The 18,043-nt window shown below is 40.3% G+C and overlaps 1 protein-coding gene across 14 annotated transcripts in view; it reads left to right on the plus strand.

Annotated features, from left to right (window-relative positions):
* CACNA1C (calcium voltage-gated channel subunit alpha1 C) overlaps positions 1 to 18,043 on the plus strand; it is a 433,595-nt gene that overhangs the window by 24,213 nt on the left and 391,339 nt on the right. For all 14 annotated transcript variants that reach the window (XM_050325533.1, XM_050325524.1, XM_050325534.1 and 11 more), the window contains exons 2-3: positions 4,379 to 4,700; positions 8,641 to 8,746. In XM_050325533.1, coding sequence (XP_050181490.1) covers positions 4,379 to 4,700; positions 8,641 to 8,746 — 428 coding nt within the window. The remainder of the gene's footprint in view (positions 1 to 4,378; positions 4,701 to 8,640; positions 8,747 to 18,043) is intronic.

Raw genomic sequence — 18,043 nt, forward strand, 5'->3', positions numbered from 1 at the left:
GTTGTTTCTGCATCTGTTTTAGTTCTGCAAATTCTCATTTTTGCAAAAATGAAAGTCTCTCCCAAAGACTCCGTAATCAAATTTGTTCACTTATACGGCCCTTTCTGTTTGATTATTCTTCAAATGCCTAAACTCTTGATCCATAGCACAAAAGTACTTGGGAGAGAAGAATTCTGTGCACCAGCTGGACAGAATCAACAGTACAAATTCTTACTAAAGGGTGGTGGGGATTAGCAGGGTGATGATGCTGTGGATCACAGTGCTTAGTGAGTTATTGCATTTGGGTGGGGGCTGAATCTCCATTTCCTTGTTCTGGTCAACTTCTAACTTAATAACAACGTAAACAAATATGATTCAAGTGATTAAGGTAGCGTGAAACTCTATTTGTAGTGGGGAAATTTAGTGAAGTACTTTAACTGCTACACTGCAAAAAGAAAACAGAAAATCCAGTAATTGCAGCTCTCAGGTTACAGCCAGGTTTTGTGGTGGGGGAGAAATGAATGCCATAGGTGAAATTTCAGTGTGGTGCCTCACGAGTTCAATATGTACTGTTCTCCTTACTTCCTAAGAAGTAAGCACCCAGCATTTAGATTGTAGGGTAGAATTTCATTCTCTCTGAAATTCTGGCTATGCTATCCTTGAAAATATTTTGCTCAATTCTTGAATATACTTGCCATGAAGCTGTGTGAGCTTCACTCTTGAATTCAAGCTATTTCCATAAACTGCCTCTGAAAAAGCCATTTGTCACTGCCATTAGTCATTTGGTACAGATATTGTCTGCAGCCTCTGAGCTTCATAAAACGGACAGATCCTTATCAGTAATCAATATTTGTAATATTTGTTAATATAAATCTGTCATTACTGACTCATCGTTTGAAATGAATTTGAGACGAAGCACTTTATTATGGGACTGGTGATTGTGGTAGAAGCAAAACCTATAAAACTACCAAAAGTGTGGGATCCTTAACTTTGCTGGCACATCAAAATCAAAATGCATGGACTTGAATCCTCATGTGGAACATAACTAAAAAGCAATAATAATGAAGACTCTTGACACATTCCCAAATTGCATAAAGGTCTTCATTAAGATGCAGCAGCTGTTTATTTTCAGGGCCACATGGTCTAGTCAGCATGATAAGAACACAGTGGAGAGGGATCAGCAAGATTGCCTTTAGTGGAAAACACACACATCTTTCTTATCCACTCTAATGGGTCAGTAAAGAAGAGTTGGAGAATAATTAGAGTAATTTTCCATTTATTTTTTTTCATTTCCAGCATACCTTAGGCTAGGGAGGTCAAATAGATGCTAAAGAGAAAAACTGCATCTGGAACTAGTCTGAAAATAAATATGTATCCCATGAGTAGTGCTGTGTGCAATTTGCTTAGCCTTAAAAACTAAGTTTGTCTGCCAGTTGATTGCCTGCTTCATCGAGGAAATCTGCTTAGCCTGTATGATTCTGAAAGCTCCTTTTCTTCAGTTTCAAAATCTGAGGGATGTGAATTAACTATTTCCCATTCCTTGTTTCTTTCAGCTTTCCCTTTCACATATCGGAGTCATATTACTCACCAGCTTCCTTCTGGCTGGTTTGCAACTAGGAGATTTTTCAGTGAGCAGAGACAAGCTCTGGATTTTCCTGCTATGTAATGAAACTCTAACAGCCTTGAAATCTTATTGGCAATGCCTGACATAAAATAACACCTGACTCTATCATGTCCTTCCTTGCAATTCAATGAGATGAATTTAAAAATCTTATATGCTTTCTAGGTAGAGGTATATCCTGTTGCACTCCGTGTGTCAATGGAATTGTATTTATTCTACCTGCTTTAATTCATTAGTAGTGCAGTCAGTGCTCTGATACCTTGGCACTGCACATCCAGCTATGAAATCTTGGGCAATTATTTCTGTTCAAGACCAGCTTGCCAATTCCCTGGTTTTGAACGTCTTTCAGCTGATATTGTAAATGAAACACCGTGTCAAGTGGTCTTCTGTTTGCTTTGTCTGTAGCCTGTAAGGAGCCCGGCTGACCTATTTAGTGACACCGTATTTCTACATTAATCTAAAGTGGAACATGGTCAGTAGTAGACTTTGAGCTTGCTTTGAAATAGAATCATAGAATCATAGAATCATAGAATAGATTGGGTTGGAAAAGACCTCCAAGATCATCAAGTCCAACCCCTGATCCAACTCTAATTACTATATGTGGCACTAAGGGCCATGTCAATCTCTTTTAAGAAAACTGGGATGGTGTTGAATCCACCACCTCTGGGCAGGCAGTTCAATGCCTGATCACCCTCTCTGTAAAGAATTTCTTCCTAACATCTAACCTAAACTTCCCCTGGCAGAGCTTGAGCCCATGTCCCCTTGTCCTGTTGTTGGTTGCCTGGGAGAAGAGACCAACCCCCACCTGGCTGTGCTTCCCTTCAGGTAGTTGAAGAGAGTGATGAGGTCACCTCTAAGCCTTCTCTTCTCTAGACTAAACAATCCCAGCTCCCTCAGCCTCTCCTCATAGGACTTGTGCTCAAGTCCCTTCACCATCCTGGTTGCTCTTCTCTGGACCCGCTCCTTTTGCAATATCCTTCCTGAACTGAGGGCCCAAAGAGCCAGACACAATACTCCAAGGTGTGGCCTCCTAAGCATGGAGTACAGGGGAAGGATCACTTCCCTGCTCCTGCTGGCCACACTGTTCCTGATCCAGGCCAGGATCCATTGGCCTTCTTGGCCACCTGGGCACACTGCTGGCTCATGTTCAGCTTCCTGTCAATCAGCACCCCCAGGTCCCTTTCCACCTGGCTGCTCTGGCTCTGTCCCAGCCTGTAGCGCTGCAGAGAGGGTGTTGTGGCCAAAGTGCAGGACCCGGCACTTGGCCTTGTTGAACTTCATCCCATTGGAGTCAGCCCATCTCTCCAGTCTATCCAGGTGATCTGACTCCTTTATGGGTTTCTCCTGTCTGCCTCTTACACAAGCACTTTTTGTGAAGCAGAGCCTGCTGCTCAGATATAGGGCCAAACACAGTCCGTGGAGGGTGCAGTGTTTTGAAACCGAGCTCTGGGTTTGTAGCCTGGTGAAGAACACAATCTGTCGACTCCTTGGGCTCCCTTTAACCTGTATCTCAACATATGGGCCACAGCCAAATGTTCACAACAAATAAAAGGAGGCTCTTCAGTATTATATAGGGCATACCTAAACATGGTGGTGTTCTTAATCACAGTTTGCTGCTGAGACTTTGTGTAGATTCTATGTTGCTATTTCATAACATGTAACTTTACATCTTCTGTAAAATGTCCGTAGTAAAAGTCCTTTAATCCTTCTCAGGTTCTTACAGAACTCAACTCAAGCTCCAAGGAGTAAGGGAATCTATTTTGAAGTTTCAAAATTCGCTGTGTTTGAAGTGACTGAATTCTTAATTTGAGTCACTGAAAAAGCCTCCTTGAAGAGGCACAGGTGACTTAATTGTCTTTACTGAAACAATGGAACAATTACACCAGCCTGAAAGGGTGACTTTCATTTTTTGTACTGCTGAGACCTTCTAAATATCAGGCACATGTCACCTGATGAGTATGTTCTATAATTATGATTGGACAAAAGAGTATACTGCCTCACTCTTAATTAAAAGATCAGCAACAGTTGGGACTGCTAGGTCTTAGCATTCCTGTTAACATATTTTTAAGCAAGTGTTACTCTATTGATTCAGTATTTTGTCTGTCTTAAAATCAGTTTATCAGGATAAGGATAAATAAATGTTGGTTGGCCTAAACTATCTGCAAGACTTGCCTTTGTGTTCCAGTTTCTGCTTCAGTGCACCTTCTGGTCAGGCTGTACTTGGGCTTATACGCTGTGCATTTTGCAGAGGGAATCAAGCTTATTGTTAAAATTTCACTTTATCTTGAGATAATCTTGAAAGCATAAGGATTTTTATGGTAGGAGTTGAGAGTCTCATTTGGGTGCTTTGTCATGCACTAAATAGCATAGTAGTGCCTGTCTGTGTGTTAAGGTGACAAGACCTGTCCTCACCAAGTGGGAGCTTTCAAACAGTCCTACTTGTAAAATGTGTGGCTACAAAAGCGAATGGATAGTTTGTTTTCTGTGAATCCTGGAGGTTGTGTTCATTGGAGGCACTTCTAACAGCTCAGTATCCATTGGTCTTGGAGAGAGTCTCTTGCAAGATGAAGGATTGCATAGTATGATTACTTTAAAATGAAGGGTTTGAAATGAAGGAACAAGCTGATAGTAAGTGGATATCCTACATTAATCTTATCCCTTGATTTTACTGATACTGAAGGTTTTTAACAACACCAATTATGTCTCCTGCCGTTTAGAAAACGCCTTCACAAATTTCTGTCTGTTTTATTTGATTTTCACTTCTTTCCCCCCCCCCAGGTTCCAACTATGGGAGTCCCCGCCCGGCTCATGCCAACATGAACGCCAATGCAGCTGCAGGGCTTGCCCCAGAGCACATCCCAACTCCGGGGGCAGCTCTGTCCTGGCAAGCTGCGATCGATGCCGCCAGGCAAGCCAAGCTGATGGGTAGCGCTGGCAACGCGACGATATCCACCGCCAGCTCCACGCAGAGGAAACGGCAGCAGTACGGGAAGCAGAAAAAACAGGGTACCACCACAGCCACGCGTCCTCCCCGCGCACTGCTGTGTTTGACACTGAAAAATCCCATCCGGAGGGCCTGTATCAGCATCGTCGAATGGAAATATCCTTTCTGCTGTTCTCGCTCAGAAAACTGCAAATCGTTTGGTGCCCGTCAGGTGCCGTTCGGAAGCGTGGGGAAATCAATACCTTAAGCTGAAAGGCACTGCTGGGAGCTCAAAGTACATGAATAGTTTTTGATGTCTTAACTGAGATCATTTATGCTGGGGGAGGGGGAAGGCGGGGAGATTAGAGCTGAAGCCTTAACTACACCTGCGTGTTAGAAACCACTAGAAGTTTAAATGATGAAAGGTTAGGGGTTCAATTCTGCTCTTTTAAAAACACGCGGCCCAGACTGAAATGGATGGGAGATATTCAAAGTATCTGAGGCCAGAATTGAAAACTGAGTCTATGGGATTGACAGCAGCTCCTGGCTTTCCTTTCTGGGACTTTGGTGGTTTTTTGGGGTTTGTTTTTGTTTGGGTTTTTGTTTGTTTGGTTGGTTGGTTTTTTGTTTGTTTGTTTTTTAATTTTTCTTGGTTGGTTTGGTCTGGTTTTTTTGGTGTTTTTTTGGGGGCTTGTGGCTTTGTTTTGTTTGTTTGTGCTTTTTTTTGTGGGGAGGTTGAGGTGGGTTTCTTTGGTTTTGTATGTTTTTTGTGGGGTTTTGTTTGTTTTTGTTTCATGTTTTTTGGTTGGTTGGTTGGTGGTTTTTTTGGTTTGGTTTTTTTTTTTTTTTTTGGTGGTTGCTTTCTCACAGGTGCCACCAGTCAACAACTCTGATACTTTGAATTTCATACTTTTTTTGATGGTCATGTGACATCACACTCTACAGTATGGAGAAAAGAATGGGGCAAAAGGAGGAGGTAAAAGCCCCCCAAAATTTATGCAGTGAGATCCTGAAACAGGGCGAAGGACTGTTAATTTTATTGGAATTCCACTTAAACGAGTAAGGCTCAGTAATGTATGGAAAGGGATAATGCTTATCTAGAAGAAGGGAAAAAGAAACACGTAACAGTAATCCTGCAGCATGTACAAATGCAGTGCAGAGCCATATCTAGTTGTCTGAACATGAGACAGACAGTGTCACAGACAACAGACAACCACTGACACAGAACTGCAGAACTTAAGGATCAGTGCTGCTCCCCTGGAAAGCCACTGACAGTTTGGCCAAAGCTCGAAGTGCAAGGAGCGAAGCCTTTTTAGTCACCCAAGGCTGATCAGTGCAAGCTGGAATTTGAGTATTTGGTGGGAAAAGCAATCCAAAATAAAATGTATCTCCCTTTCATCCCCGAAGAGAAAACAATACTAACCCTAATCACAAGCTAATGGGGTGCTTCAGTAAATACAAAAGAAAATGCATGTTTTTAGGGATAGATAAGCAAGTCAAGGGAAGGTAGTACAGAACTTGGCAGTAGTTAGTATGATAAAAAATGAATTAAGGCATTTTAAGACAATATGATAATATTATTCCTTTGGGTGTCTGGTGGGATGTTAGAAAGGTAAAAACAGAAAATGGGTATATTAAATATTGCTGACATAGACATATTTTTCAGATTAAGAACTTGTTAAAAATGCCCTGTCAATTCTTAAATGTCCTTAAACTACCTGCCTACCTACTCCTTTCTTCTTCAGGTGCTAATTTTTAATCCCCTGATTAAGTTTGCTGCTTTTTATTGCTTCTGACATAGCTCTGATACTTTAAGCATAAGATGATTGTTGGTGACTAACAGGATGAAGCTGAGTATTGGTTTCCTTGCCAGCACCCCGTAACCACAGGTCTTTAGACAGAGCACAGAGTGACATTCGATAGAGGAACAAGATCAGCAATGAGTGATGGGAATGAGATGTTGTAAACCAGGATACAGCACTGCTGAGATCAAGAGAGGACCAAACAATGCAATTCAATCGGTCCAAAGATGCTGAAGCTTGCATTTTTTGGTTTTGTTTGGTTTTGGCTGAGTTGATGGAAGTATTTTTTTCCCCCCACCAGAACCTCTCATTGCACGTCTAGTGTTTATAAACATGAAACACTTCAATGACAAGTAGCAATATCAAAGGATTGTGATAAGGTTTAATTTTATTCTGTATTCTGACTTTTCCTAATTGCTGAAAACTACTGAGGAAAGCTTAGCTTAATTTGCTGAACCACTGAAGTTTAAGCGTAATAGATATTAAACAAATATCAAATGGTACTTCAGCGGTGTTTCTTACCCAAATGTTATAGTGTTAAGAGCCTGAAGGTGCAATTGCATTTATGAAAAAGTAAAACGAATTAATTGCCTTATTTTGCAAAGGTTTAGCTGTGTATTTAATTTTCTGCTTTGTCTGCACTGTATTTGTAGGTGATATATAATTTTATTTTTACAGTGCAATAAAAAGAAGTAAAAGAAAATATGCGTGAATAGTGGTAAGTTAATAGACAATAATCCAACTAAAACAAACAACAAAAAAAATCTAGGAAATAAAACAATTAAGACCACCAATATTATATAAACAGCCTGAGGTATATCCCTGAGAAATCTCACTGATTTCACATGTAATCTACCTACCCCGTTCTGCTCTTGTTCCTCCACATTATCATATATCTCCTACTATTAACAGGCTTAAGCACAGGAGCCTGGTGAGATTGGAGTTGAGTCTTCCTTTTGTGAAATGTAGGATATATTTGAGTATAAACAGCAGTCAGGTGCCTGGAATTTGTGTTTATCTTGCAGTTCAGCTGCACATTAAAAGATCTCCATTTTTTTTCCTACTGAAACCTGCTGAGAACAGAACTCTGCTGACCAAAATCACCCATGCTGTGCTGACATTTGGCAGCACTGCAGAGCCAGTCCCATGGGAGATAAATTCATGCTCAAACGCTGTCTGTGGCACAGGTTATGCTTGGCATTCTCCCTGTCCTATCCTGCTCTTCATTCTCCTCCAGAGTACTGGTGAGTTATCCCAGAGCAAAATTCCAGGATATTCTTGCAGGCAACTAAATGTAGACAGACTGTAAATCTGGTCTATGGCCTGAGCTGGGGGGACACTTCACAGCAACTGAGATCAGGGAGTCCACTGAAGCAGATGAAGTACAGTGCCAGCAAACAAGGCAGTAGAAAAATACCCTTGGATTCCAATGGACAGGCAAAGAACATTGAGGTCACACAGGATTTCTTTGTTGAACATTCCAAATGTTTGGATCCCTCTCCCCCACCCCCAACAAAGTTGGTGCAAGGTTGAAATGCCCACGAATTGTTGCCAGTTTCTCTGTCATAAGGAACTCTTGGCTTCCTGGTGCCCCTAATACACTGTGCAGGCACATTTGTGTTCCCTGTGATGTCAAATGAAATGCGAATAAGAGAAAAAGAAACAATCCCTCAAATAATTTTTAGGCGAAACAAGTGTACCTGGCAGTGCAAGCACATTTTGGGCAAAGCCATTTTCTTGCCTTACCAAAATTTTTCATCTTTTAAGCATCTAGCAATGTATGCACGTATTCCTTGGGCCCTTACATTTAACTTTGAGGTGTGAGAGAGAAACCGAGAACGGGGGAAAAGAAATACAGCAACAAAACGAAATCAAAACAAAACCAAAAAAACCACTTCAAACCAAAATGTTTGCTAAAATTATTTGAGTATTTGTAAATGCAGGTGGAAAAAGACCAAGAGGAACTAATCCCAAGAGAAACAAAGGCAGTCCTTCTAGAGCAGGTTTCTGTTAATAAAAATAGTATAGCCACACTAGAAGGAAAATCAGGAAAATGCAATCTAAATAAATTAAAGAAGAAAAAAAACCTTTAAGAAATCTGTGTTTACTCTGGCACGCGACTGGCCTGCACTGCTTTTGACATATTAGGAAGATTCTTGGCTGGAAGTTCCTAAAAGCACTTAAAAAGGCATATGCTTCTTTTCAGAATATAAGGGGCTTGGAATGCTTTCTTTAAACAGAATTCTTATAAATTTTGTTTTTATTTTATTTGTGTGTGTACATTTTGGAACAATTTCCTTAACTCCATTCCTCAGACCATTTGAAATAATTATTTTACTGACTATTTTTGCCAATTGTGTGGCCTTAGCTATCTATATCCCCTTTCCAGAAGATGATTCCAATGCCACCAATTCCAATCTGGTAAGTCCTCGATGGTGTTTGGTCTTGCTGTTTTGAAAGTCCTTTTGAAAAGTGATCTTAGAGACTGTTGAAGCTGGGGAACATAAATATATCCACCAACTATGAGAACATAATACAAATTGGGTTGAACTGCTGTGTCTTGTTTGGTCACATCAGCACCTGTTACAGTCGAGCTTGGATTTAGAAAAAAATGTTCCAAAACCTGTGCAGATTCTGCATGTGGTGTTTAGGTTAACAAATCTCTGCGTGCTGCAGAAGTGCTTGGTAACTTTTAAACTGCAGGTGTTTGTGGAAGAGATCCTTTAATCAGGGATTATATGGTGGGTTTTGTCTTAAATTGTGCTGTTGTGAAATCAATACTGTCCTCCTTTAGGTGATACCCAGGAGCACAGCTTGATGACTGATTTCTGGGAAGTGCAGGAATGCTTGCATTTATTTGGTTGAACAGGGCTTGTGCTTTTTTGGGTTTTTTTAATTCTTCTCTCCTATTGGGGCAATATAGCTTTTCTTCTGTCACCACTGATGCCAGTGGTGGTACTTAGGGATAGAACTATCCATATAAAAAGGCAAGAGTGTTTACTTTTGGCTTAGCATGAAGCCATAGCCAAGAATTTTGTCCAGTAAGAGCACAACACAAAACAGCTCTGGAACGCTGTTCACTGAATTAGCAGAAAACATTATTTTTCCTCTCAAGTATGTGAACAAATCTGCTATTTGTCTGGTTGAATCAGGATGAGAACTTACTCCCAGAGTTCTGGGAGCTGGGATGCTATTTCCTGATTAAAATTTATTGAGGCTTAAGAAATTTTGGAGCAATAGTGGAGGAAAACAAAAGCCATACTTCTAAAGTAGCGACAACTGGGATGGCTGACAGACGTTGTAATTCAGAAGATTCATGCTGTTCTTGGAAGTCAGTAATTTCATTAAATATCTCTTGAAGTTTAATAAAACACATTACAAACCTCATGAATTGCTGAAACAGTACTTCTTTGTTAAAGAAAAAGGAGGGGGGAGTAAAAAGTTTGCAGTGGAGTGCATTTGCACTGTAACTCCTTGAAGAAGTGTAAAAATAGGAGCAGGAGGTGATAAATGATTGTTAACTAATCTCTATATTCACATTATATGCGAGTTGGTATTTTTTTTCTTTGGCTGCTCCTTGTTAGCATGACTTAGTGTTTAACAATAGCAAATTGTGGTGTGTATGTTTAAAAAACTTCAGTATGGCTCCTCTCAAAAATTACTATCTTTTATTTAATAAAAAGCAGATCCAAACGATCCTTTGGTGAGAAAGGCAGTATGTTCATTGCATGTTCTGACTTTCGGGGCTAAAAGAGGAAAATGAAGCAGATTTGAAGGTCAGAGGACTCACAATTTGTCTTGAGCTTTGTTGGGTGTGGGTATTTGCCTTAATTGAGTGAGGAGACTGCTGGCTAATACTAGACTGGAAGTATGTTGATAGCTGAATGAGATATATTGAAACTGTTCTACTATCAAGAAATATGTGCCCCTTGCTATTCTGCATCTGTTTTCCAAGGCATCTCTTGAATCATTTGGTCATTCTATCAAAACACTCATGTTGTTTGTGAGTAGGATTTAAAAAAAACTCAGCCAAGCAAGAAGTATCGTCTCAGGAAAGTTTGGAAATGTTGTAGCCTTGAGGATGAGGAGGCGTTGTTAATTTATCTAAATAGCTGTTTCACAGAATAAGGGGAGAACAAAGTTAAATGAGGAGTCTGCTTGAGTCCACTTTTTGTTCTTTGTGTTTTAATGGAAAAAAAAAAAATTAAAAATGCAAAATGAGATGCTAATGTATCCCATGAGGGGCTTGTACTGGTGCAGCCAAGACTCTCTTCTACACTAGAGATCAAACCCTTGAGCTCTGACTGCTCAGTAGGCTTTGGTCCTGTCATCTTTTGTTAGTCTGTGTTTGTGGTCGTTGGGTTTTGTGTGCTTTGTGGGTTTGTTGTAGTTGTTTTCTCAGTGATGTACATGTCTCTTGGCATGCACATACTGCTGTAGAGAAAGTCACGTGCTGCACTTCGTGGGTAAAGTCCTGAGCAATAGGGAGGGAGAGCGGAGGCAAAAGGGTGAGATAAGGGTGGACAAACTGTTAGCTGTGTTTTGGAATGGGGTGAAAGAACAGATGAAACTTGGAGTTAAAGGGAAGCTATTCCATAAGGCAGGAACTGTACAAGAGTGGGCCTTACTGTCAGAGAGCCAAACTGTACATGGGAGAGACAAGAAAGAAGCTGGGCTTAATAATATGTTCGTGTAAAAGTCCATGTACTCGCTCCATCTTTTCAATCTTTTTCTACCTGTGAGCATGTATTTCACTATCAAATTTATTTTGTACCTATGAAGTCCTAGAGCTCCAAAGGCCTTAATCTGATACAGGCAATGAGTCTGTGTGCAATGTGTGCACAGAGGTGTGTACTGAGCAGAAGTGTGATTGGATGTGTGCAGAATCCTTGTAGCTGCCCAGAAGAAATCTTCCCTGTGTAAGAACTCTTGATTCACTTCCATTTTGTAATTTAGTCTTGTTTAGGGTTAAAGCTACCACAGAAACTCCCTCATCCCTGGTTTCCTGAGCCATCCGTAACTTCTTGATTCACAAGAAACTTTCTACAGAAAACATGTTGGGCAGTAGCTGTTTTACAAGGTCTGAAAGTGAGAGAACAACAGTTCTCCAATAAGCTGCCACATTTCCCTTAGGGACTGAATATTCCTTCCCTAAGGTTTCCTTATAACTTTTCAAACGAGGTTTTCCTTGGTGACTGAAGTAATTCAGTCAGTTGTTTTTAACAAGCTAATGGAGTAGAGGGTGGTGAGGGAAGAGAAAGGAATTCTAGATTGTGTGAGTGGCTTCTTTCGTTCTCTCTCTAAAAGTAAAAATGAGACCTACACAATGTTTTGATGAATAATTTCTCTGTATGAATTTCCTACCTGTGACCAGCCATTGGTCAAAGAGGGCACACATAATGTTGTCTGCCTTCCATGGAAGTCTTGGAGGCTCATTTACCTGTACAAAACCATGTCTCCATTTTAATAAGCCTTATCTTTATCTGCAAGATGTATTTGATGTGATGCCACAGTGATGAGCATTGGAACTAATGCTCACTAGTCCAGTTTTTCACTAGTCCAGTAAAGAATTCCTTCCCTTTTGCAGGAATTGTGAATAGCTGTTATGTATTACGTAGTATTACGAGTTTAGGCCAAATACCAGATCGATGTTCTGACAGTTTCTCTGCAATCCATTTTCCTATAATAATAATTCCTGTGAATCCTCAAGCCATTTTTATCAAGTCTAGAGATGGTAACTTGGACTGTGAAGCACTTTCATTTTCTAAATGCCCATTTATGCTAAACCCCAAATTTCACATTTTTATGCTCCCTGCAGTGTCTTTGTCACTGGCTTTAAGAAAAATGCCAGAACAATATGATATACTCAGTAATAAATGCTTGAAATAGGCTTCAGCAGTTTTTATATGTTACTTCTGCAGTGTGTTCCTGGAAAAGCATTAAACTTGCACAAATGGAGGGGAGTCATATTAGTTGCAAATTTTTTTGGTGTTAATGAAATTGCTGAGACTTCATTTAAATTTACTTGTGAAGTCAAATTCTGTGCAAAGAGCCATTGTGTATTAATGCAGTCAGGAAGACTGGAGCTAATTTGAGAGGAGTTGAAGTTACCCTGCACCAGAGGCTGCAACTGATATGGAGGCTTTCTGCCTTTGTCCATGCAATTATGTATTGGAACAGAGATAACAGAACAAAACTATAGACTGCCTAAGATAGGAAGCTGAGAGGAAAATGCTTCTGTCACTTTATTGGCAACTGCAAATGGCACAAGCCTGGCCAGTGTCACAGCGTGGTGATAACATAATGAGGTTAAGACCAAGGCTTGCCACACGTTCCAGGGAAGGCAGCTCAGCTGGTTGTTTGTGCTTTGAATAAAGAGCAGGAGGATATTCCTAGTGTTGTTTTGATAGCTCTGCTTTCCCTTTCTTGTCCTTTTTACAGGAAGGAAATCCTGTTGTACACTAGTTAAATTAAAAAAAAAAAGGTCTCTTGTGTTTATATGCGAGCTTATAATGGGATGTCACCTTCAGACTAATTTGTTAAACCTGAAATAGGACCCTGTGAAAGGAAAGATGGGATTTCTGCTTGCTTGTTAGTGCTCTTGCCAGGTTGTGTCTGCCTATGCAAAGGGGCCTTGCCTTTCAGGAAGGTATGGCTGCTTTATTAACTGGTGATTATGGTACCATCCACTTGAGCTGGTGATTCATGTGTTCAAAAAGAAGGAAGTGCTTTTAGGTTTTTTTTTTTCCTTTTTCATTTTCAGCAGGCTGACACAGTACATGTGGATGTGACTATCTATTACTTTTCCAGATTTTGGCATAAGAAAATTAAACATTTTTTGTGTCCAGAATTCTGGAGTCACCAGATTGAACAGTCTCTCAATTTTTCTTGTGCAAAGTCAGAAACTGTTAGAGAGCAAAGTGTGGGTGAGAGGGTCAGGAAAAGAAAGGGTGGCTTTTCTGCGTAAGGATGAGGAAGAATACTGCACAAAGGCTTTTGGTTCTGTGGTGTCATTGCCATCGTGCTCCTGTGTGACAGTAAGTGAATAATGAGAGATGCTAACACCAGGGGTGAGGTGCGGGGGGGGATAGAGTGCATACCAAGCTAATAAGCTCTGATAGGTTTATTACCTTGGGCCTCGTGCCAGCACTGCTACAGCTTGGGGGAGGTTACAGAACTTGAAAAGTGAGGAATAAGTGACAGAAGCTGGAAGAGAGATGCTGAGGAGTTTGGAAAGGGACGGGAGTCAGGATGAGGAGAAGAAAGGAGATTTTGCCAAAAAATCCTTCAGGACTTCTTCCAGAAAGATTGTGAATCACTGTGTGATTGTAAGGAAGACAAATATGATGGAATTTAGGCTCAGCATTTCCTGAAGTTCTCAGAAGTCCTGCCTCTTGCAGGGAGAGGCTGATACTCAACATCTCTAGATGTAGTGAAACACAGGGTGGACAAATAAGCTTTGGGTTTGAGAGCAAGACATTCAAGCTGGTCTGCTGGTCCTGGTGTTGGTAAACTGTGTGGCCTTGGATAAATTGCTGTCTCAAGCTTCCCATCACACAGACCATTAGAAGAAATGTTTGTAGAAAGACTGTCAAGGAAAGAATAAAATCTGTGACAATCAATTCCAAAACAGTGATGACTAACTGGAGAAATAAAGGTAAAAAGTAGCATTTTTTTTTTCCTAATATAGTGATATAATTTCCTAGGCTTTAAGAAGATGCAACTGGTAAAGTGAAGATTGACATCATTATTACTAGCAGGACCAAAACTACTGGGTTCCCTGAGTCCTGATCAAATCCCAGCCTTCTGCTTCTCTTTATACCAGTGGCCCCAGTGTCTTCAACCAGTCTGTGCTTCTTTTTGTTTGCTACTTCTACGTCTGCTCTGAGATCTTTCATGTCTGTGTCCCTGTTTTTTGTTGCCTTTTAGATTCATTATCTTTGCGTTGCCAAGTAATTTTCCTCCTTCCAGTACAGCTTCTACCAGACCTGTCCCTTTTGCTTTTTCTTTTTCCTTCTAATTTCAGTCTTCCTTCCACAGTGGTTTCATGTTTCCCACCTGTTTCCTCATTTGATCTCAGTGCTGTGTTCACTTAGCTACAGCTTCCTGACCACTTCTCTTGTTAATTCTACTCTTAAATTCTTTTCTGATCCTGAACCTGGTCTCTGTAATCAAGTAATTAATCCCACTGAACATTCTAGGCTTTGTCTTTCTTATTTCCTTGCTCCATTCTCAACACATTGATTTCTTAGTCTGAGCCTGTCCCTGGTTTGGCCTTAACCCTTTTGCTTTTGAGGTCAGTGTCCTTCCCAACGATGTCTGGATGCCAGCAGTAGAAATAACAAGAGGGCAGCCTCAGCTCAAAGCTCAGTTGCTTTATTCCAGCTTGATTCAGAGCAGATGAGAACAGTTATTGCCTAGGTCCTTGAATGCCTCTGTAGCCCTTGCTCATCTCCGTGGATGTGAGTCACATTCTGGTCTGCAGAAGGTGTAAGATCATAGAATCAGAGAATGGTTTGGGCTGGAATGGATCTTAAAGATCGTCTCGTTCCAACCCCTCTGCCATGGGCAGGGACAACTTCCACTAGACCAGGTTGCTCAAAGCCCCATCCAACCTAGCCTTGAGCAATTCCAGGGATGGGGCAGCCAGCACTTCTCTAGGCAACCTGGTCCAGTGTCTCACCACCCTCATAGTAAGGAATTTCTTCCTAATATCTAATCTAAACCCATTCTCTGTCAGTTGGAAGCCATTCCCCCTTGTCCTATCACTACAATTCCTGATGAAGAATCCCTCTCTGGGTGTCTATGAAGTCTCCTTTCAACCTTCTCTTCTTTAGGCTGAACAGCCCCAATTTTCTCAGCCTGTATTCATAGGGAAGTGCTTGATTAGTATTTGTAGTGGCAGTTTGGGCTTTAAGTCTCAGCAGGTCTCTGAGGAGCCTGTGCAGGTGGAGGTTTTCAAAAGCTGGTTTGGCCACACTTAAGTGGATGGGCAAGGCAAAATTGCAGCCCCAAACACAAAAGCCTTTATTGTGGTGGTCCACATCAACTTGTTGCAAAGAATATGTTCACTACAGAAAATAGTTGTCGAGATCTTTTTATTAAACTGGGATAAATCAATGGATATTATTAAACTGTTTTTTTCACACCATGCACAAATATTCAAAGAAAGCAGAATGGAAAACTCATATGAGCTGGTAAAATCACAATTAAAACCAACTGAAAACAGTGTCTTAATAATTGAAGTGTTGGGTAGCTTTAACAGAAGTAGTACTAGAGATTCACCTCCATTAATATCTTCCATATTAAAACGTAGCATGGTGCTTCAGTGAATGAGTGAGATATTGAAAAGTGGCATAATAGGCTTTCAAAATTAAATAATGAATTATATCTAATGCTGTAATGAAATCCAGTACATTTACATTAGGCAGTATATAACATAATAAAGAAAGAGGATTAGGAGACCGAGGGGGAAAAGTAGGTTTCAGATATGATTTAAAAGAGAAATATGTGCTTTTGAGGCAAAATTCAACTATTCAAGAAGGGCTGAGCTGGTTTAGAGGAGGTACAGAGGAAAGACCTTTGTATAAACAGCTCTAAGATTGGTAAAAAAAGTGGATACTTGTATTCCTTACAGTAGGACCTTAAGTGTAAGTTTTGTGTAAGTAGGACTTTAGAAATAGTGACTTGAAATTTGCAGGTTGTATGCTTCTGTGTAAATGATTTTGAAATTTTAATTATATATTCTGGTTCTGATTGATGGCAAGTTTATTGGTTTAATCCAAACATTAAGCCATTTATCCCATTTCTTTAGACAGCTCTGATTACCATTTTCCCTTTCATTATGTACAGGCTTTCTAAATCTTTGACTTAACAAGTGTGTTAGATTTTTTTTTTTTATTAGGTGGCAATTATTCTTGTTTATCAATCCTCAAGTTCACTGTAGGATTTGTGTGCGTGTGTGTTTTGTTTGGATTTTTGTTACTACTTGTTTCACCTGTTCAGGAAGGAGAAAAAAATGTGGGAGTATTTAAGTACCATTGTTTTCACTGTAGTCTAATTCCTGCCACTACAAAAGTTAGAGAGTCTTTCAAAAGCAGTGGATATTTCCAAAATGGCAGGTACTTCTTGTATTCTCCTTTTGAAAGGAGTATCCTTATCGTTCTGTTAATCTGTGGGATGTCAGACTTCTGTTCATGAGTTCTTCAGAATCCTTTTAATGACATGAGAAAATAAGCATCTAGAAAATCTAGAAATACAATGGAACACATGTGACCTTTAGATTCCTTTCTGTACAGTTTGTATTATACTACATTCTTGGGCTTTTAGTCAGGCAAACTTCCCATTGACTCCACTGGAGTTTACTTGACTGTTACCCAAATCCAACCACTAATTTAGTGCATGCCATTGAAAAACAATTGTTGGGACACTGGGCTTTGCTGACATCTACAAAATCATTGACTCTAAAGGCAATGCTCCATGTACTTGTGCAAACTAGAAAAAAAAACCCCAACAACTTTTCACAGTTCCCTTAGAAATAGAAGAATGGATGTGCTGCTTGCCAAGGGACAGAATTGCCGAAAGGGAAGAATATGTTTTGTGTGTTCGTCAGAGTTTTGACGGGCTATTCCTCTCGAGGACAATTCCTATTTTCCCCCATGTTTTCTGACTCCTAAAGCAGGAGGGTCTGTGTGTCGTAGCAGCTCTTCAGTCCTCCTGGCTGAATGACAGTCTGTACTTCCAAGCAAGCTAAGACCATGCATGAATCTGACCCTTGGAATTTTGATTGAGTTTGTCTTTTCTCTTTTCTTCTTGTGTGATAACCATGAAGAGCCTTTACTTAGCAAAGATATTTCTTAGTTAAGAATATGATGTTGGAAGCTGACCAGTTAGGGAAAGACTTCCAGTAAGCAGCAGGAAATTAATGTCTCTTCAGTATGTTGCATTTCTGGTAGATGCTGGGAAGTTGGCATAGTAGATTATCTCCTTAAGACATCCTCAGCTAGTTCTGTTTCAGCTAGGCCTAGGCAAGGGAGCTGGATCATTTTTGGACAACAGAGTTTTTCTAACTTTCTGCTGTAACCTTAATAACTTGTGATGATCTGTGGGACACTAGGGAATGCATATTTCGCTCCACTGAGACATTTTAATGGTGTACAGCTTTAGAGTTTTATACATGTGTGATGTAAATTAATGTCACAGTGAGCTTATCCACGGAGACTGCTTTAGGCTTGGATGCTGAACAGCTGGCCAAAGGAGCACACCTGCTCTTTGAAAGCTGTTACCCTCCTGGGATTGCTGCTGTACAGTTCCTTTAGAGTCTCTCTAGCAGTGGTGTCAACACTTTAGCCCCATGCACTAAATTTGGCAATGGCACGAGCAAGATGCCCAGCTCCCACAGCATGAGCTTTCCAGAATGGAAATGGCATGTATGGATGTGTTGGCAAGCATGCAACTGTTTTTCAGGCTGTCCTGATAAATTTGCACTGATGGAGAGTTTGGGGTTTTGGAATTCATCCTCTTCTGCTGGTTTGCCATTGTCTGTTGCTTGTAAAATTTATATTTAGGTAGCTTATATTAGAAACTGAAGTGAACATCCTTTGCATATGATTATCTTCATCTGGTATGTTGAAATGTTTTTCTAGTTAACAATAAATGTGCTTAATCTTTTACTATTACTCTTTGATCTGAAGCATAATGAATGCTTTTCATGTGGAC

Source organism: Myiozetetes cayanensis, unplaced genomic scaffold (genome assembly GCF_022539395.1).
Source record: "Myiozetetes cayanensis isolate MyiCay16 unplaced genomic scaffold, myiCay2020 scf3, whole genome shotgun sequence".
Classification (NCBI taxonomy): domain Eukaryota; kingdom Metazoa; phylum Chordata; class Aves; order Passeriformes; family Tyrannidae; genus Myiozetetes; species Myiozetetes cayanensis.